Below are 22586 nucleotides of genomic sequence, written 5' to 3' on the forward strand. Positions count from 1 at the left end.
AGAAAATTATTTATGTTTTCGTTTGAGACACACACAATTTCGAGAAAAGTGGAAAATTTGACGTGGACGACTCAATCGAATATTTCAACCATCACGATTCTCGTGTCTAACAGCTTTTCAACCACAGTCCGTGCATTCGGAGAATTAATCACACCCTGGAGGAAGGGTTGGTCATCAAGGGGGCCGGGGACGGGGGAGTTGTACGGAGACAGATAGCCCAGGAGTTCCTCTTAGACCGCCATCAACCCTTTGCATAATATCTGACTTGAATATCTGCTCGGCCGAGGTTAATTTTTAGAACCTTCCTTGGGTCTCGTGTGCGAGATAGAAAACGACATGGATTTCGAATTTCCTGCCATTTATTTATTTATCTACTGGACGTTTATGTATGAATTATTTCGATATACGAACATTTGAGAAAATTTTAAAGTTGGTCGATATTTCTCTTATTTTCCAAAGAATTTTATTAAAAATATTTTATTTTAAAAATGTTTCGTAAATTTTTTTATAAGATCATTGCAATAATTTTATATACGGATGGATACTTTTAAATATTGATCGTTCTTATGAGTTTCTGAGAAATTCGATTACGATTAAAATAGGATTAGAAATTTTCGTTAACTTTTCGATAATTAATTAAATCGTTGATGAATGAAAATATTTGAAATTATGATAGTTTATGCTTATAAGTAGATTATAAATCCGGCTTCGCTTGGGAAGGAAAACAAATGAAGGTATTAGAAATACGGATGATTTGTTTAGATCTAAGCAAAGTTAAACATGTCAAGAGGAAATAAATATTGAAATTTTTGAAATGAATAAAGCATGTTTTCGAATTTCTAAATATTTATTTTAGATAATATATGCAATAAATGAACGTTAGAATTTTTATCACGTTCCACTTTCGTTTCAACGACATATAAAACGAGACTATTAACACCTGAATTTAATTACGCGTGATTACACGTGAATATATGCGTAATTTTAAAGGAAATTTAATACAGAATTTATGATATCGCGATTGCAATATTTTACTCTATTCTTGTCTGTAATAACCGAGCTTAATATCCACCATTTAAATAAACAAGATTTTATACCAATATTCCCAACGGAATAACAGTAATACTGTTTCAAAGATGAAACATTTCACCAATTAAAAACAAGAGGTAAATAACTCGAACGAAAATAATGGTTGAATCATTAACCGTCATTTTATCCCGTGGAAACAATTTAATTGCCGTTCTTCAACCATTATGAAAAGTTTTCAGGGCTTTGAATATAAGGTGGCTCAAAAATAGATTCAAATTTTAATGCATTTTGCCAATTTTTTTGAAAAAATATCCGTGCTCCTTTTTGGCTAAGGAAAATAATCAGAATATTATTTTATTCGAAGAATAATTCCCACCCATAAAAGTAATTTTATGCCAAGCGACGACAATTTCATATATTTTTAACGATAACTGTTAGAAGAAAGAAATAATAATAAATTGATTCGTACGGATTGGATTGTTTCTTGATTGGATTCTAAAATTTACGAAAATATTATTATTAAATTTAGCAAATTAGTAAATTTAGGGGCTGTTGCCAAATCTTAATGTCAGCAAATTTTCATCTAACATTTATCTATCATAGAGTTAATCGTGTGCAATCTTGTCTAATCCTAAAATTAACTTGCACGTAACTTGCTTTATACTTTCAACATTTGCATACGCGTTCAGTGGACAATTCTTTGTGTTATATTAACGAAATTGTAAATCTCTTTTATTAAAGAATTCTTTATTAATAAATTCTCACACTTTCTCGAATTCGAAGGTTTAAATTTCACCCGATTATATTTCGAAAAGGAAAGAATTTTCTTATAACAATATCGTGACGTGAAAGCAGCACTTTATTCATTCCCATACTTTTTTTCCCTCGACGTAATATAGGATATTTTAGAATCACCGTGTATATCGTAGCATGTAAAGTAATGGCTTTCTGTTCTGATGGCTGTACGTCGATAACAGTAAATCTCTTAGCGCAGCTGGTAGTGAGACATCGTCGTGAAATTCGCTTTGCATTGCATCGTGAAATTAATATCATTCCGCTTTCTGCGCTTGTTCATTCTTTTTTTTTTTTTTTTACATCAAACAGTACTAACTATGAAAATACCAAATTATAGCGTTTATTAACAATCGTGCAAGTAGCACTAAAAATCCTCTCAGAGAATTTTTGTGTGAAATCCGAGACGATTAAAAATTTCGTATTAATCGGAAAAATTTTCACTTTGAGAGATCATTGCGAGAGGAAATTTATCATTCGTTTCGACGAATTTCTTTTTTTTCTGGATTTATCATATCAAAATATTTTTACACGATTATCACGATTATTCGACAAATGACAAAATGGAAAGTGGACGGCGTTAATGAGGTGTCCGGAAGAGCATGCAAAAACCACGAATCACGCCAGTTCTCGCGATTTAAAATCGTTCCGCGAATACCTGGCTGTAAATCATCGAGGGGAGTGATCCTGAATGACGTCCGAGAATTTCGTTCACGTGCATAACTCAGTTTTCAAATGGTGAGTTAAAGCCAATGGCAATTATCGCGAACCGACTAAACGAGTGGCATTAATCGTCGCTCATTGGACATTGCCAATCGAGCGGATAAAACTTGGCCTGGTCAAAGCGTAAATCTTACCAATCGAGCGAATGCACGCGCCTCTGTGAAAGAGGTGAACGGGAAACCTTGCCGTTTAACTCGTCCTTTCTTTCTAAATCGAATGTGTAACGATTTTAATAAACTCGCGAGGGAATGATCAGAATATAGAATTGAGAAGCGAAGCGATGGTTCATCGTCGAGGAAGAAATCGAGGGATGGAAAAATTTAAATTTTAAGAAATGGCAGTGTAATTTTTTTCATTTTTTTTTGTCGCGATTTAAATTTTAACAAATGATCTCTTCTTATGTATATATATATGTATGTAACATTGATTTATTTTAATTAAACGTGCTATGTTAATTTATAAACAAACATGAGCTAAATTTTAACGCTAAAAATAAATTAAACAGTAATAAACGTTAATTAACCGAACTTAAAAACTTTTGCTCGCAATTAATTATGCATACATGCAAGGCATGTCCCGAGTCGTATCATTAATTTTTACTGTCACATTTTAAGTTTATATTTTATGCCTTACGATAATGTGAAAAATATTAATTTAATTTAGCCAAATGTGATAAAAGATATTTCAAATGCATTGATATATTCCCCCCCTACGGAAGGGGAACGAAACAATCGAGGAAATAAACCGTCTGATTAATACATCTATGCCGAAAACTTTTTCTAATTTAAATTTCTTCTTCATCGAGTGGAATAAATCTCTGAAAGGATATCTGAAATATGTCTCCAAGATCAAACGTTTCGATCGGCAATTTATTTCAAAAAAAAAAGAGAAGAGAAAAAAAGAGACCCTCGCTAATGAATCGCATAAGCAAAATTGAAGAAAACAGATTGAAATATTTCGTCCCGCGCGAGATACTTCACACGAAGATAATAATCTCGAAACAGTCGTGTGTCGTTAAAATTTTTCATCCGAGTTCATAAACGACAACTTAAAACCTCGCGTAAATCGTATCTCTATATATCCTTACTTCCAGACCAGATCACTACTGCTTGAAAAAACAGAGAGAGAAAGAGAGGTATAGAGAGAGAGAGAGAGAGAGAGAGGGGAAGAACCAATCTCGTTTCATCTCTCTTACACACTTTCACGCTCGAAGAAGGGACAGAATAATCCCAGTCTGGTTATACACGATCAACTCATTGAGCATCCAATTAATACTATCCCCAACGATTCTCGAAATATCGAATAACCTGCCGATCAACTCGTTCGAAACAAGTGGCCCGATTTTTTTCAAACGGAACCGTGTTCGTTTCGACCGGTTTTCCAACCGTGCTGTGGATTTGAACAGCTTCTCGTCACGTTTTCTCGCCTCTCGCCGGAACGATCGAAGAGAAGGAGGAGGAGGAGGAGGAGGGAGGACGCTTAATTATCATGTATCGTTGTAAAATCGCGAAACCGTCCACACGATCGTTCGTGTGTTAGAGAGCCAAAGTTCCGGACGATGGAAGAAACGGAGACGAGTCGCAATCTTATCTATATACACCTGGTAAATAGGGTGGTAGGAGGAGAAGGAGGAGGCAATAGAAAAAAAAGAAATGGTTCTCTCGTTCTGTTATAACCGATCTGTTACAGAGGTATGAGTGAATTAGTGCCGGCAGATTGACCCGTTGGTCAAACGACGTTTAAATTATGGCCAGAAACGATATTCAAGCGCGTTACCACGCAATGATCCCGCTCACGAGTGGTGGTTCTCCATCCCCTTTGACCTGCACGCTCCTTCGGGAGTTCTACCACCGGGCCGGATGAAGATTAGGTTAACTAAATGGTTCAATTATAGGTTTTCGAGATGCGTAACTGATCGGTGCATTTCGTGAGTCCCCTTTTCTTTTGTCTTTGCTCGAAACATGTTTGACGTGTTAAGGTGCTGTCGTGACTTTTACACCGTCAAGTGTTTCTTTTTTTTCCTTTTTTAAATATCGTTTATTCGCGTTTTCGACAAGTTTTTCTTTTCAATAGTTTCTAGTTTAAATTTAAATTTAGACTTTACTTTGAAAAAGTCGATATTTTGATTTTTATCGAAAGTATGAGAGAGAAAAGAAATTCAGTATCGTTCGAAGATAGTTAAGTAGCCCCGTGAAATTGCGAGCACGTTGCAGGTGTCCAAGTTAATACTCTTTTTTCTTCCTTCCAATTTATATGATTCGATCGGGCCTCCGCAGAGAGCATTTAAATAATAATCCGTCTCGTAAAAGGCCCTTTCTCGATCCTAACGCGAGCACGCACGTCAGCAATTTAGCACGCACGCCCTCCTTCCTCGTCTTCCCTCACGAGCCACGCCTTTTGCTCGTTATTGCCGCGATGATTATTACGATTATTACGCCTTCGTTTGCGGTTTCCAGGCCAAACAACCACGACAACGCGTTTACCGTACCATATTTCATAAAGAATAGATTTTATTTAAAAATCCATTCCTTATTAAAAATTATAAAATCACGAACAACCTACCTGGTCATCGAATCCATCTACGTGTTTCCACGTTCCACACCGAATAATTCAAACAAACCTGGGAAACTCGATCCTAAACAAGTCCTCTTCCATTCTCGACGCAACACCACTCTCTCTCTCTCTCTCTCTCTCTTTCTCGCTCGCGCATCGATCGAAAAAGCAAAGAGTACTGCTCTTCCTCGGAGAGGATTAGATCGGAATTGATTCCTCCTCTTCCCGAGATAAACCGCGCGTTAACCACAGCTCCGTACCTCGTGTATACGTCGATACCTAGCGATTTTTCACTCGGGCCCATCCCGAGGATATGCCGGGATCCGCACACGTACGCGATCGACAGGGAAAGAGGATACGGAGAAGGGTGTATCCGACGCCCGCGGAGGGCCGCCGAAAGGCGAACCGCCAAGAAACTCGACCGGCCGCGATTACAAATAACGATAAATTCCCCGGGACCGAGCACCGGGTAACATTAAAACCCTCTCACACTCCGTGTTCCGTCCGTGAATTGGTGTAGCTCGCTGTCCCACGGGGAAGTTCGCGCGAGGAACGATCATGATTTCGCCCGGGACGAGATAAGGGTTTCGCGTATGACATGACCGGGGAGAGAATGAGAAAGAAAGAGAGAGAGACCCCTCCCCCGTCCGCCTCGCTGTGCCAGAAACTTCTTTCGTCGCTAGATTGGAATCCATAGGTGGACTTGTAGCCGTAGCCCGCGCTCCGCGCTCTTCTTGGTCCGCGAGCATCGATCGGCCTTCTTTATTCATTTGCAAACGAATAAATAAGCGCGCACACCGAGGGACGGTGTACGAGGCCGGTCGATAAGATAGAGCCCTGTAAATCTGCTGGTTACTTAACAGGTCGCCGAACGATCTTCGCCCTCCTCCATTCCCGGCCCAACCTCATCGCGGCCGCCTCCACCTTCCCCTCCGCCCCCCGCCCCTCCACCTTCTTTCACCTTCTCCTCCCACCCTTTCCCCCGCCCCACCCCTCCCCCCCCCTAAACCCGGTCGTCGCGCCGGCTCGCGAGGTTCTTTATTACTTCATGCTCGGCGGACGGTGTTTTTGTTTCTGAGCTGCCTTCGTTTAAAGATAACAAAGGCTGGACACGGTTAACGCGTTACTGATCGCCTAACAAACACCGCGGATTCCTATAACTCCTGCCACACCGATGAAAATGTTCGAGATTTGAACTAGGGGAGGAAAGTGTATTTAGCGGGGAACCGTGGGGTATCGTGTACGGGGCGAGGGGAGATGGAGGGAATAGGGAGAGACCGTCGAAGAGTGTTGCTTCGCAAGAGGTTTTGCGGGCAAGATAGTTTGTCGTTGGAGGGTTTCCCCTCCTTAAATTTTAAGCAGTACTCTTCGGATTTTTCATCCTTGAAGAAATGATTTTAAGCCATTTTACGATCTTAATCTTTTTGAAAATCTTTGAGAAATTAATCTTCTATCGCGTTTCTTTGGTACATTTGATCGAGATGTTAACCAACCTTCTCTGACATGTTACGTGATTTATGATTTATCCAGAAATTCTGCGAATGGCTTTCGTCTTTTAATAAACCTCGAATCAAGGGTACAACTGTGCGTTACGTTTTTACGAAATTCCACTTATCATCTTAAACATCGAAAAATCTTACGTTAAAATATGATCATCTTACGAAGTTTATTTAAATTAAAAATATAAATTTCAAATTATGTTCGGTGAGAGAAATACCATACTTCAATTTAAAAGTAAAGCAAGGAATGTATCACTTTACACTTATCTATTTTCAAAACTGTCAAAGTCCAGTCACGATTCTCCTAAAACCCAAACCCCCCCTCCCTATCAAATAACAAACTTGTCGACAACTCGTAATATCTCAAAATATCTCCGAACCTAAACTCCAATAAACAAAATATGCCATTATTTCCATTTACACGTCTCCATGATCGAGGGGGAGTGGACACTCCTATATAAAGGGTACCCACGGTTCACCCTCCATCGACCCACCTTTACTCCATTCCTTCTCAAGAGAGGGGCCCCCCAGCGAAGAAGAAAAACGATCCGGCCGTAACTCATCGTGCGGGCAGCAGTCACTCGCGAACAAAGGGAGGCCGGTCGCGAAGATCGCGAGCGGGGTGTTGAACGGGAGGGAGGGAGGGAGGGGGCTAGGTTGCAAATATGGCAATCGTAATGGAAGGAGACTTCCATCTTGCGCTTTAGTGTCTACCCGGAGATAGATTAACCGTGTGCAACCGCGGCTATGCCTGGCTGCCGCCCCCACCGCCCCTCGCGCGGCCCATACAAAAGTATAATATGTACTACTATATCGTCTGTCCTTTCCTCACCGCCGCCGGCGTGGAGAGAACCTTCCGTGCCCCTTCCACTTTGTTCCGGTACCCCACTCGGGGCCGGGGCCGGCGACTGCGACGGATCGGCGGCGGAGGCGGCGGAGTGGGAGGAGGCGGAGGAGGCAAAGCCGGCGGGCGGTGGTGGTTCATTACACGGCACGAACACCTTGGCCCCGGTGAGAAAGTGTGCGTCCACATGCACGCGGTGCAAGGCAGCCGCGTATGCAACGAGTAAGAAAGCGTATTAGGTACGCAGGCATGCGATCCCGGGTAAAGGAGGGCGGTCCGAGGAGACAGGTGCGAGCCAATCGCGGCCCGCCACGTGCAATTTCCCTCGGCGTCTCTCTTTCCCCGTTCATTTCTCATTCCTCCTCTGCTATCTCTTCCCTGCCTGCTTGCCTCCCTTCTTCCTCTTGCCTCCGCGCCGCCGCCGCCGCCGCCACCGCCACTGCTGCTGCTGCCGCCGCCGCCACACCGAGCCGCGCTGCTAACTTATTTAAACGAGACTCGACCCCGTCACTACGAGTACGAATCCCTTTCGTATTCGGCACCGATGCGCCGTGACTCGAGAAAGAGAAAGAGAGAGAGATAGAGAGAGAGAGCAACGACCCCCGCAACGATTCTTCGCCCGCTGCCTTTTATCGATCGGCCTCCTTTGTCCCGCGACCTTGTACCTCCACGGGATGCAACCTCTATGCCTCTTGGAAAAACCTACTTCAATCGCACGGTTGGTCCGTGTCGTTGGTCCGTGCGCTCTTTTTGTCGTTTGGTGCCCCCTGCGCCCTGTGTCGAGGGACCTAGTCCGCTCGGAGTTCTCTTGATCCAATTATGCTACGTTCGAGAACCGAATCGTTTCGGAAATTTTGGAAACTCGATGGATTCTTTGAGCAAACGTACAGTCAGAGAAACTTGGATAAAAGGGTAGGAAAACATTGTATGCTTTTATTTCGATTTTACTTGCCTCAATAGATGCACCATTATTTATGGTTAGTTTCGTTAGGGATTGAAGGATCAGTTTTCTGAAGAAACTTCATAATCGATGTATGTACGCAAACTGGATGGATTTAGATATAGAATTGAAGAAATGCATGCAAACGAGAATGCTAATGTATTCTCATCAGAATAATGTATCTCATCAGAGGAGATCGAAGATTTTTCCGAAAAGGAAATTGCCTTCGAGATATGCGTGCTCGTGAAAGTCAAAGAATAACTCTATCAGGGTAGCATGTCTCTCCTGGCAAATTCGTAGCTTCAAATGAAATGTTTATACTCTTCCCGAGCAGGAAACAGGCTGTAGCCGTTGCTGGCTGCTGTTCCTCGGACGTGAATTATGACTTCCGACCTATTTTCGCATTGTCGCGGAGTCCGGGGGCCTCGTTAACCTCCGTTGGAGCGCGGCTTTCTTCCAGTTTATGATTTACTGTGCGTGTATAAATCATCCGCCGGGGGCCCAAGGTTGTATTTTCGACAAAAGTCACTCGGGTTGCTTGTGCCACGAGCCGGGACAGTTGGCCAGGACGTTACGCAACCAACCACTGAATGCCAGCACGAGCTTTTGACCTGCAGGAAGTCGGCCGTCCGACAAAAGGAACCACGCGGATTATTGCCTTGTATGTGGATCCCTACCGCAACCACCTGCGTATTGGTCGTTGCACTACGTCAGAACTTTTTATGATTTGACCTCTCAATTTTTAATATTAACAATTGCTAATAAATTTTAAAATGAGTTTTGAGACAATCCTTTTATTATCTTGGTAATGAATAATGATAAGTGGGTTTTGAAGAATTTTACACCTCGATTTATACCATTGAACAAGAAATTTCTTTCATTTTTCCTTGAAAAGGAGAAGATAAATTATGAGATCATTTTTTATTCGTGGACAATAATTTTTTTCTTCCGAGACCAGCGCTTCTTTTCATGAAAGAGTGAGAATATTTTATTTGAGAAAATGATAGTTTTAATCGATTAATAATCGATTAATAATAAAAAATGAAATTTTGCTCGAAATAGTGAAAATCGAACGTTCCTACGGTAAAACGAAATGGATAGTCTTGAAGAGGTCAAAAGCTGATCGCGAAGCCGTATGAAATACAGTGTTCGCACTCGATAACATGTAATCGAATTAAAGCTATTTTATGCCCAGTATAGATAATCCGGTAAGGCTTTATTCAGCTACTGCGTTCGACACGCCCAGCTGTTTCTTTGTTTGAAAAGTTACGTTCTACTCAGTGCTGTATTTGTACTCTGCGAAGCCTGTTACCTATCCCGATTAATTGGCAGCGAATTAAGATAGTCTTTTGATAAACTGTCGATCTTCATTTTAGCATGATTTTATAATCAATCGTTGGTTTTAACGTTACGTGAAATATCATTTTCCGTCAGGAAATTAGGGATCCTTGAGAAAAAACTTTTAACGACGAAATTAGAATTTTTTGGAGTACGGAATAATGAGAAGATTTTTTCGAAAAATTTAACAATCGTTTGTTCCAGATATTATAGTAGATATAACAAATGTCCCGGTAGATTTATGCGGAGCACGTTTTTTTTTTTGTGAAAAAAAGATACCTATATACTAGTTTTAGAAAGTACACAAGTCTAATGGCATTTATCTTGTCCTAACATTTCCAGGGACAGAGAATTTGTGAAATCTTTTTTGTCCTGAATCTTGGGATACACAGGAAGCAATACATCAAGAATTTTATAACTTTTCCAGGAAATGTTTCTCGGATCATTTTAATAAAAAGGAAACAAATATTTTCAAACTATTAATTCCTCGATCGATATCTCTTTTAATACAATTTTTATTAAAACTATTTAGAAAATGGTATTGTATTTTAAGAATACCGATATAAGAATATCGCGGTAAATAAAACGCTAAAGCGAACAGCTGTGAACGGAAATTTAGATCCCATAAAGAAGGCGTCAATAAGAAACAATTTATCTTTCCTGCTTATTTTAAGCACCACTGTCTTCCAACTATTTCCACAAGCTCGCTATGCATACCTCTTTCACCGTCAGATTCTTAAATCTCCATTCTCCTTTCCGAATTAAGAATTCCCTCCGAAAGAAAAAAAAGGAAAGAAAGAAAAGAGAAGAAAAGAAGAAAAAAAAAAAGAAGCAAGAGATGTCTAGACGCATTCCAGAGAGAACCAAAGGAACTCTATCCGTTCGCCTCGAATTCACGCTTTCATGCCCCCCAAACGCTAGTTGAGTAGCGCGTCGCGTGGAACAAAATCGAAAGCCGGGTAACGCTTTGGAGCGCGCGTCACTCCAGCGCACAGCAGCGCCGTGAATCCGGAAGTTGGCCGGCGTAGGTGGAACCTAAGGAGAGGGGTTTCCCTCCGTATAATAATTAATAACCGGTCGGTGAGTGGTTCGCGCAGGCCCCGCCCCTTACCCCCTGATTTATGAACCGCGCCGCCTTCCTTGTCATAACCGTGTGTACAGGCTTGCGCGCGGTGGAGGGAGGGCAGGTGGAGGTGGTGGGGTGGTGGGTGGCGAGGTGGGGGAAAGGGTGACGCGTGACGTTGCGCGACGGTACCTACGCCCAGGCCGGCTCTTTACCAAGCGATCAGTCGGTTCTCGTCCTTGCCGGATGACACCGGTCGACACGCGGGCGTTCGGCCGAAACTTAATCGTAAGTTTTGCGCGCCACCGCGAGTCGGCGCCACACACGAGACTCCTTTTCTCCGCGGATACGTGGAGAAACATGCAGCTCATGAGATGGAGCATCACGCGCCGCCTCGAGTGCAGGGGGATCAAACAGGGGACGTCCAGGCTATCGTGCCCCCGATTTTCCGGTACGCAACGATGACCTTGAACCGCGTATCACGACGCGTCACGCTTCCCGCGAATTCTGCCCCTCCTCCTCCTCCCCTCCCCTCCCTCCTTGTCTCTCTTCCTCCCTCTGTAACACGTTTTACCGGTCGACGAAACTTTTGTCTTGCGCGCGTAAATAAAAAAAAAGAAAAGAAAAGAAAAGAAAAGAAAAAGAAGAAAAAGAAAAGAGTGACGCGAAATTTTGGAATACGATTTCAGAATCTTTTAGTGGATTAGTGGCGAGGTCAACTCCAGGTGGCGAGTGAAACGTTAAATGGTGCGATTCGAACGGGTCTTGGATGCCTCGATGGGAATAGTAATCGCGCGATTTCCATTTTTCATTGGCCCCGGTGCGCGTATTAAAAAGTTTCCATCGGTACGGGTTTCACGCGGCTGCGTCGCGGAATACTAATCGCCGTGCCGCCGTTTCTTATCATTGACACGAATGGGGACGACGATCCTCCTCCTCACGGTGGCCTTTGTCGCGTTTTTTTTTTTTTTCTTTTATTCGTGAATTTGTAATATTTTTTTTATGCAGTGTAAAGTTGAATGTGGATGGATTGTTATTTAGTTTCTGAAGGAATTATAGGCACGTAGGTTCCGTGATCAGTGTCGGTAAGCTTGGGTGGTAAATAAAATCGGAGCGACTTCGATTAACGATTCTGACTCGGTTTCACCGGCACATTGTACATTCTAACTATTACAAGCCGACCTGCCAAGCGTTCGACCCGTTCCAGCCTTGGCGACTGGTTGCTTTAATCGTGAAGCGAAATTTTATGAGCTTTCATCTTCGCGTGGTGAACCGTTTCCTCCGAGTGACGTTTTTTTCGATGCTATTTAGACAATCTCGAAATGTCATTCTTTCGATTCCAGATGATTCAGATTAAACTTGTTGCACAGTGTAGATATTTTTTCTTATTTTTTTTGTGGTGTATATATACATATATATATTTTTTTTCAATATTTTCTTCTTTATTACATTGAATATTTCAATTTGATGCATTTCTAAATTTTTTCTCTTTTTCCTTTTAAAGAAAATTTCCATAAAGTTTGAATTATATAAGACTAAAAAGTGAAATGGAATTCATGTTCAAACCTTTATTCTTCGCATTATTTCCTATCTTAATTGTTTGTTTGTCAGAATTGCAGCGTAATTAGTTTCGTAGACTAGTTTTATGCATCGTTCGAAATAATGTTACCATTGTAACACGAAGCCAGTTGAGGAATACTTAAAACATTAAATACATTTTTATTATTGAACATAGCGTTATTTTATCGATTCAACACGATTGATTGTAATCTCTTCATCATATTTGTCACGTACAAATAATAAAATGCTTCGCTCGATCTAACAACATGTTCATACATTCTAATTACAAAATATTAAGATCCAGGTCTTGGATTATTATATATTATTATATATTTATTATATACTCAATGAAAACCATACATATTTATATTTTTTAACTCTCATATTCGAACGAAATAATTATTATTATTTTTCTTTTTATGTCTATATAAATATATATATATAATAAAAAGCAAATGCATTGGATTTCTTATTGAATATTCAATGTGTTACTTTTAATCTTATCAATACATTAATCTTATCGATACATTATTTATTATAAATTACGCGATAGTTATTTTGAAATATTGATTTCTCGCATCATACAGTATGAATAAATTTTTTACGCAGTTGAAAAATTAAAAAAAAAAAAGAAATCATTTCAGAAAATATTTAACGTATATAAAATTTAATATCATTAAATAATCTGATTATCGTTCGAAAAAAATATTTTTCAATAAACAAAAAATATTTATCCTTTTTCATTCGAGTTTATTTTTCTCAAATTTAATATTCTTAACGCGTTATAAAAACCTCTTGGATCGATGATTAGATTTAGGATAACGAACGAGAATAACATCCGTAGAGCGTTTCCAATCGTGCCATTTACTCCTCTTAATATGTAAAGTCCGTTCGTCGAATGCTTCTTGTTGCATCGGTAACGTGATTAACTGTTTGAAATTCATAGAACATACAGTATCTCAAACGAGCAACGCTCTTTATACATTTTTTTTTTCGTCATTAGTGCGATACATACAAATGATTTAAACATTGAATACAGATGAAACTGGCTTCTTCGCATAGATGGTTGTTCTCCCTACCACAGGAAGCAACGCGTACCTCAAAGATGAAACTGGCTTCTTCGCATAGATGGTTGTTCTCCCTACCACAGGAAGCAACGCGTACCTCAAACAGGCTTCTATCTTCGTATCGCGATTAAACATAGAAAAAAAGAAAAAAAAAAAAGAAAAAAGAAAAAAAAATTGAATAATTTAATAAGATTCAAGTTTGTCAGTCTTCACTCGGGTGAACACTGTGTTGTATATCCTTATAAACGAATACTATGAAATGCTATACTAGGAAATGCTTCCTCTTTCATTCATTCCTCAAATCTCTTAATTACATTCGGATGTGGCGTGATTTATAATTCATTATACATATTTTTACGTTAACGCTCTTAGATTTACGCGTTGAAACGATTCACTTTGAAATTCACTTCGAATCCTTTCCATTTTGCGTACGAGATAAATATTTTGAACTCGATAGAGGATAAAAGTGAATGATCGAGTGATTAATCGCATGTTACAGGAGAGGAAAATGATTTTACGTCGGATGGAGAAGAGAGTGGCGGTGCAGGAGCTGGCGGAGACGAAGCCGTGGACCTCACGGCTGCCAGGTCTCATCAAGGCGACGAGGATGACAAGGATCAGGAAGACGTTTTGGAGGAGGATGAGGAGGAAGGCGTGGACGAGCAGGACGATCAAGACGATGACGAGGAAGGATCGAGAAAGCAAATGCACCATAGGCAGGATGCCGAGAATAACAATAATTTCGTGGATGGTGGGACGCCGGCCGGCTTGTTCCCACCGGCTGGAACTAGTCACGTCACCTTGGAAGCCCTTCAGAACACGAAAGTGGCTGTCGCACAGTTCGCGGCGACAGCGTTGGCCGGTGGCGCGGACACCGAGGCTGCCCTCCAAGATTTGGCGCTGCTGCAGAGCACCCTGTACACCCTGCAGCATCAACAAGTGTTCCAGTTGCAGTTGATCAGTCAACTGCAGCAACAACTCTCCATAACGCATAATCAAACGGTGCAACAGCAAGTACCGGGCGAGCCGTCGGACAGCAAAGAGATATCGCCGTCGCCGATCATTCAGCCCAAACCTTTGTCGAGCCTTACTTCGCCTCCCTCGTCGCGCCCGCCGAGCCACCAGCAAACCTCGCCAGCTCCGATGACGCCCAACCTCGCCCAGGAACGGCCCACGCCGACCAGCAGCGCGTCCCCGTTGAACCTTCCCCTGGCTTCGACGAACGCGACAGGCACGACCGCGACCACCAGCGCCAGCAGCCAGGTGCCTATGTCTCACCAGATTCCGCCTCTCTGCTCGATCAGTTCTTCCTTAGCTTCGTCGATAATAACCAACACCGATCCCCCACCGTTGCACGAGCCGAATACCCTGGAGATGCTGCAGAAGAGAGCCCAGGAAGTTCTGGACAACGCCAGCCAAGGACTGCTGGCGAACAACCTGGCCGACGAGTTGGCGTTCAGGGGAGGGAAAGGCTCCCGCCTCTCCCCGTACGACTCAAAGTCCGGAAGCGGTCGCGGGGAGCCGTTCTTCAAGCATCGTTGCCGGTATTGCGGCAAGGTGTTCGGCAGCGACTCGGCGCTTCAGATCCACATACGATCGCACACAGGTGAGCGACCCTTTAAATGCAACGTCTGCGGCAGCCGCTTCACCACGAAAGGGAACCTCAAGGTCCACTTCCAGAGGCATACGGCCAAGTTTCCACATGTTAAGATGAACCCGAATCCCGTTCCGGAACACCTGGACAAGTACCATCCACCCCTGCTACAGCAAATCGCCTCTGGTCAGAGACCGATGCCGTCCCCGCCACCGCCACCGCCCTCTCACCATCCCTCCTTCCACCCGGCGGCGGCCCACGGTTTTTTACCCCCCCAGCCTCCCCTGCCGCTCAGCCTAGCCCTTCCCGGTATGCCACCCCTGTACAGATCGCCGGTTGTTGCTCATCGGGACGATCAGGACGTGCCGGAGAACTTGAGTAAACCCGTTACCACTGCCCCGACCACGTCCCCACATTCCCCCGCGGTTGTGTCCAACTCTCGTCATTCCTTTCACGACAATCACCTCCACCATCATCACCACCACCAACAACAACAACATCAACAACAACAACAACAACATCATCAACAACAACAACAACAGCAGCAGCAACAGCACCAACATCAGCATCAGCAGCAACAAAAGCAGCAACAACTCGAGCAAAGGGACGAGATCAAGCTCGAGCACCGCTCGCCTATGCAGGACCAGTATCAACACCAACGGCCCACGAGTCACGAGCCCGCCGGAAGGATAACGCCTAAGAAAGAGCCGGAGGAGACCGAGGAGCCGACGGAGGAGGATAGCGAGGATTTCGAAGAGACGACCAGACGGTATTTGAATTCACCCCAATCCTCTGTCAATCCACCCTCTCAACCGCAGACTTACGAAGACTGTAGCATGGACAGTAAGATGAGCGGCCGATTAGAAGGTGACGCGGACATGGAGGTCGACGAGGAGATCGAGGAGCAACCCGAAAATTTGTCCGGTCGGGGGACGATTAATCGTTTGCCGCAGCACATTGTCGCGTATCCCGGGGCATCCCCCGCGAGCAGTAGCGCGAGCAGCGGTAGCCTTCAAACATCCTTCGCGGGGATTCTGTTCCCAGGGCCGCCCGCGCATCACCAAATACCGCATCACCCGGCCCCGACCACGGTAAACGCGTCCGCCGTCAATACGAACGAGATGATCGATCCGGCCAAGGATCCAGCCATCTATTCCAGCCTGTTGCCACGGCCGGGCAGCAACGACAACTCGTGGGAAAGTTTGATCGAGATCACCAAGACCTCGGAAACGTCCAAGTTGCAGCAATTGGTGGACAACATCGAGCACAAATTGACCGACCCGAACCAGTGCGTGATTTGCCACCGAGTCTTGTCCTGCAAAAGCGCGTTGCAGATGCATTACAGGACCCACACGGGCGAGCGACCGTTCAAGTGCAAGATCTGCGGCCGGGCGTTCACCACGAAGGGTAACTTGAAGACTCACATGGGCGTGCACAGGGCGAAGCCGCCGCTCAGGGTGTTGCATCAATGTCCCGTTTGCCACAAGAAATTCACGAACGCGCTGGTGTTGCAGCAACACATACGGCTGCACACCGGCGAGCCAACGGAGCTCAGCCCGGAGCAGATTCAAGCCGGCGAGGTGAACGAATTCCCGCCCGGTTATCCGCATCACCCGCTGGCATCCTTCCTCCCGCAGGGCTTTCCACCCATTCACCCTGCCGGAGCCGGCTTCCCCTTGACTTTCCCCCCGACACGGCAACAGGCGTTGGAAAGACAAGCCCAGGAGAACGACGTGGACGGGAAGGACGAGCCGCAGCATCAGCATCAGCATCAGCATCAGCATCAGCATCAGCATCAGCATCAGCATCAGCATCAGCATCAACACCAGCACCAGCATCAGCTTCAGCATCAGCTTCAGCATCAGCATCAACAACAACAGCAGCAACAGCAGAGGTACACGGGCGAGGAGCACAGCGAGGAAGCGGATGATCAGGATGACGAGGAGGATGATCGTAGGGAGGAAGACGAGAGGTGTGCCATGAATCGCGATGGTCGTGGCGACGTGGAGGACGAGCAGGATCGCGAGAGCGAGGATAACGAGCACAAAGAGATCTCTCTACCGAGTTTCTCCACTTCTTTGGCAGCTTTGGAGAACCAAGTTCGAACGATCACGACGACGGCCACGTCGACGGCGGGGAATATGGCCAGGTCGCCCCCGTTTCATCGGTACAACGGGAGCGAGAAGAGCAACAGCCCGATGAATTCGGGGGCCCCGTTGGACTTGACACCCCGGGCATCGTCCACTCCCGCTTCGGTGGCTTCCGTGCCAACGCCACCTCCGCAAACCACGACCCAACACCCGCACCCGTTCGGCATGTTCGCAGGCCTGCTGCAAGCGGTCTCATCGTCGCCGTCTACCAGCAGCATCGGTTCGTCGAGCATAAACAGCGTGAGCTCGATGAACGCCGTGACTCCTGGAAGCGGCGCCGCCGGACCCTTGGCTTCCCTGACCACGTCAGCCGTGTTGGCTGCCACGTCGACCTACAACCCGCTCGGCCTGGCTGTCGGAGGGCCAGCAGGTAGGCGCTGCTAGCATCAGGGCGAGCTGCAGTTCCTGCTACACCTCCCGATCGATCTGACACGATTCACTGATCCTGACCAACTGCCAGTCTGACTGATTCGTCCACCTTTATCCAAACTCTGTATATCGACGTATCCTGTTTGTGGTGTAGCCGGACCTAGCACTCCCACCCTCCCGCTTAACTCTTTTTATTATCTGTTCGAACACCTCTGTTTCGATATTTCTCTATGTTTCTATTTCTCTTTCTCTCTCTCTCTCTCTGTCTTTCTCTCTCTCTCTCTCTCTCTTTCAATTCGAGTCACTCTTCGACATAGATATATACGGATATAGATACAGAGTTTGCGTGCACAAATATCAATTTTGTATCCCTTTTTTTGCGCAAAGAAAAGATCGAAACTATGGATATTTGATATATAAATAAATAAATTTCTTTGGAAAAACGGATTGCTGCCTGTACGATTCATTTCAATCCTTCCGTTCAAACTGCCAACAACGCCAACTACGTTGACTGTAACGTTGTTTTTCGAGCTAGCTTGGATAACGATCGGGTTCGGGTTCCGGAGGCTCGCGTCTTGACCAGCGTCTCGGCTCTAAGCGAGTTTCAGGCCGCGTGTCCTAAACGATTAGATTAAAAACCTCTCTCTCTCTCTCCTCTCGCGTTCGTGACGGATAGTTTACGCTCGAATCGCGGGTTACAAATTGCTTTCACGGACGGTAGAAGCGTGTGAAAGTGTCGGGAAGCAATTGTAAAGAGGTACGATCTGTTACAGTGCGTGGAAACACCACATGTAATATCTGCTACAAGACATTTGCGTGCAACTCCGCGCTGGAGATCCATTACCGGAGCCATACGAAGGAACGACCTTTCAAATGCACCATATGCGACAGAGGATTTTCGACCAAGGTACAGTGAATTTGAATGCGTTCGATGGATCGGGAGGATCGAATTGGACGCGTCCATCCCTCACAATTGTTTGCTGCTCACCGAACGAATCTCGAAGGGGGATCGTGCAGCGAGTGGATCGATGGGAATTTCGATTCGAACGACAAGAAACATTTTGTTCTAATCCTTCTAATCGCGCCAATTCTTGAGATTCTTTAACGGATCATTGTTAACGATAGATTTAAAAATTTCGAAAAGATAGTAATAATTTTGACAGAGATTGATAGAGATCGTTGGAGATCAAAAAAGGTGTGTAAATTTGTTCCCCTAGATATTTTTATTTCTTTTTTTTTATGATTATTTAATAGCTACTTTTTACGTTTTAATTTTAAGTGATAATTTTTCGTTACGCTCTTGCAACTATTTACGTACACGGAATATGAAGTTTTCGAATTCGATTATTAAAATTTTTGAACCGATTTTATGGTGTTTCGAGTTTTACCTGATAATTTCACACGGATTGAAATATAGAGAAAATTAAGATTATAAAAAATATTATAATTTCTAAGCTTTTTCTTAATCGTCCATTTACTCTCCTCTCCTCCTCAATAAAATAATAAAATGTTTACAACAAACAAATCTGTTTAATTGTATTACTACTAGAACTGAAATTTCATCCATCGACCATTTCAAGAGTAACAAATACAACGTTATAGAGAAGAATAATTATAAACATTTATAAAAAAAGGTACATTATAAATCGTTGCACGATTCTTTCACGAGAAACATTCATCGCTTCGTCGCTTCTTAGAAACGGAAACTAGTATTTTTAACTAGAGCAATACTAACGCAAAAGCACATTTTTAATTTTTTTTTTTCCAAAAATTCATCACAATTCGCTCATCGATCATTGCAAGAATAAATAAATAAATAAATAAATAATTAATTAAATAAAAATCATTGGATCACGATGAACACGAAGCCTATAGGCTCAGCTCTGTATCTTTGTTTTTTTCTACGATAATTTCAGAACGATGGTTCCGGGCAGCAAGCATGCGTCTGTGCGTCTCAACCGTTGCCCGCTAACAGTTCGATCACTTCACCCGATCCTCAATTCGGATCACCGTGCGCCAGTAGTCGAGAAAAAGCGAAACGCAGGCGGCGGCGGCGACCTGAGGATCGGAAGAACCGGGGGCGGAAAGGAGCCGGAGGGGGGCGGGGGCTTACGCCTGTCTATCCTGCCATCCGCCTACCCCCGCTGATGTCGCCCGCCCTCGGACTTCTACCCTCGGCGCACAGCCTCCTGGTAAGAGCCTGCTGAATTTTGACACATGAACACACAATGAAATATGATAACACCACTGTGCATCTTTTTTTCCGCTTTCGACCTAATCATATATAAATACATACAATTTCCATCCGATCGGATGGAATGCAACAAGATGAATTGTTTGTTGAATTGTGAGAAACAATTGAATTGTTATTGAAACAAGATTAAAAAAGAAAGAAACAAGATTAAAAAAAAGATCTAAACTAAAATCTAAACTAAATCTAAACGTTTATAAACACAAATAAAATAGTAGCAATGATGCGAAACAGCGAGAAATGGTGCAAAGTGGTGTAATCGACGAAGTGATTGAACTCGACGCAAGTCCGGCCTGCTCACAATGTAACCAATCGTTATTTTTTCTCCCGCAGGGAAACATGAAGCAGCATATGCTGACCCACAAGATCCGGGACATGCCGCCCCATCTGTTCAGCGATTCGAAGCAACAACAGCAGCAGCAGCAGCAGCAGCAGCAACAACAACAACAACAGCAACACCAGCAACAGTCTCAGGAGCACGAGACCTCGAGAAGTCCTATGTGCGCCGAGGACTCGAGCTTACCGCCGCCTCCGCCGCCTCCGCCGCCTCCTCCCCCGATGCCCCCCACCTCGATAGAGCAGAGCATCGCCGTGAAGAGATCTCCGCCCGAGGGAGAGCTGCCAGCGCCAAAGAGACCAGCCAGTAAGTAAGCTTGGGAACTGATTCTGAAAAGCGTTTCTGTTCGGTCTGCTTCTTCATCGAGCACAATTCGAGAAACGGTCCAAGAGAAGCTTGGCTTGGCAGAGTTGTACCCGTTTGTTTCGCTAAAACGTATATATATATATATATATATCTCGAGCTTGAGAAGCCGCCGATAGTCGCGAGAATTGACGAGCGTTGTTTTGTTTCAATATATATTTCAGCTTCGCTTATACTTGTGCACCACCAGCCTATGCTTTTCTCCGCACCACCGCTCTTTCTTCATATATATATATATGTATATATATATATATATATATATATATATATATATATATATATATATATATATATATATATTACGCGTCCCTCTCTTTCTCTCTTTCTCTCTTTCTCTCTTTCTCTTCTGTCTTTCCTTGGTGGCAGGTTACGCTCTCCTCTTCTTTCACCTCTCGATTATTTCGTCTCTTCCATTTGACGAATATATCTTTCTCTGATCTACATATATATATATATTTCGTAACGAACCATTGATCTCGATCTAAACCACGATCGAAACCACACCATCACTTTTTCCCCCTCTTTGCCCCGAGACCACAGACAATTACAGATACACATACACACGCACAGACACATTTCGAAGAAAAGAGACAAGCTTGAAGAAGTACCTCGCTCTACTTGTGTCAGGGTCTGTTCAGAGAAAATGTGTATGTATTTCCAGGCGTGCCGAGCAAACACTTGTGCCAGATTTGCAATAAGAATTTCTCCTCATCTTCGGCGCTCCAGATCCATATGAGAACTCACACGGGCGACAAACCGTTCCGATGCACCGTCTGCCAGAAGGCCTTCACCACCAAGGGCAATCTCAAGGTATACACCGTCATCATTTTCTCCCCTTTTCTCTCTTCTTTCTATATCTATCCGTGTCTTTATCTCTCCTTCGTATTCTCTTCTCTCTCTCTCTGTCTCTTTGTCTCATTCTCTCTTCTATCTGTCTCTTTCTCTTTTGTCTGTCTTCTATCTCTCTGTCTTTCTATCTTTATCTTTATCTCTGTCTCTCTCCGCTGTATCCCCCGTGTCTCTGGATTCTTCGAGTTTTATTCACTAACACCAGCTAGCTGCTACCGCTTGTACTAACGCTAATGCGTAACGTACAAAACGTGAAGGTATGAACGAAGAATGATCGCAAGCTCGATGAAAGATCAGCAACACACACACACATATATATACACCTGGTGGAGCCGATTTGACCAAACGCACACGGTTCTTTTGATCCGCAGGTGCACATGGGCACGCATATGTGGACCAACGGAGCTTCCCGACGAGGCCGCCGAATGTCCCTGGATCTGCCTCCCCTACCCATCACCCCCAAGGACTCGGAATTCCTCCAACGGCGGCCGGATCTTTTCTATCCCTATCTACCCGCGCCATTCCTTAACGGAGTACAGCAGAAAGTGAGTGATTGTGTATTTTTGAAAGTAGTCGAGTCGTTTCCCCCGATTATCGATCATGTTTAACTTCATATTTATCTCCTTTATATTATTCGGTTCAGTTTCATTGTTCGAGAATGGTTTAATTGGGTGAAATTGATGATGATGCAAGGAAAATTGCATGCAATTGTTAAGCAATTTCGATTCTCGATGAAATTGTAATTTCGCGATAAAATACGACGAAGCGTCGATTTTATAAATTTTGAGATATCGAGATTTCGATACCGAGATTATATATTTTTATTTATTATGTATTCGATGATGTATATTTTGTTTTCGTTTTTTATTTTTTTTTTTAAGTAAATAAATAATTATTGTTTATGATGATTCGAAATTATATGCTTCTTTCAATGTCAATATATTTGCTAATCTCTGACCCAATTTTTAAACTGATATAATTCTAATTGTTTCAATTTCGAAGTAAAATGAATAGAGTTTAAAATTTTTTAAGTTCGAGATAAAATGAGCATTTTAAAAAAAAGAAGTCGAGTATATAATCAATTTAATTGGTTTTAAAATAATATTTGATTATTTCAATTATCTATTCTCAAGGAAGGCATATTACAACAGTACATGTAATATATTTATAATATATTAAAATATATAAATAATATATTATATATATTAAAATACTTTGTAATCTTTCTAACAAGGCTTCCATATATTAATTATCGTTTTACTAGA

General features: G+C 43.3%; 1 protein-coding gene across 4 annotated transcripts in view; it reads left to right on the plus strand.

Annotated features, from left to right (window-relative positions):
* The window catches only part of LOC551803 (homeotic protein spalt-major), a 74419-nt gene that overhangs the window by 50255 nt on the left and 1578 nt on the right, over positions 1 to 22586 (plus strand). The window contains exons 1-7 of one of the 4 annotated variants that reach the window (XM_026441146.1): positions 10948 to 11232; positions 13908 to 17522; positions 18295 to 18428; positions 19438 to 19713; positions 20106 to 20415; positions 21134 to 21282; positions 21693 to 21866. In XM_026441146.1, coding sequence (XP_026296931.1) covers positions 11028 to 11232; positions 13908 to 17522; positions 18295 to 18428; positions 19438 to 19713; positions 20106 to 20415; positions 21134 to 21282; positions 21693 to 21866 — 4863 coding nt within the window. In that variant the 5' untranslated portion in view covers positions 10948 to 11027. Of the gene's footprint in view, positions 1 to 10947; positions 11233 to 13907; positions 17523 to 18294; positions 18429 to 19437; positions 19714 to 20105; positions 20416 to 21133; positions 21283 to 21692; positions 21867 to 22586 lie in introns of those variants that run through there. The other 3 variants (XM_026441147.1, XM_026441149.1, XM_026441148.1) reach the window with 3 other exon arrangements.

The sequence above is a fragment of the Apis mellifera genome, linkage group LG6, assembly GCF_003254395.2.
Source record: "Apis mellifera strain DH4 linkage group LG6, Amel_HAv3.1, whole genome shotgun sequence".
NCBI lineage: Eukaryota > Metazoa > Arthropoda > Insecta > Hymenoptera > Apidae > Apis > Apis mellifera.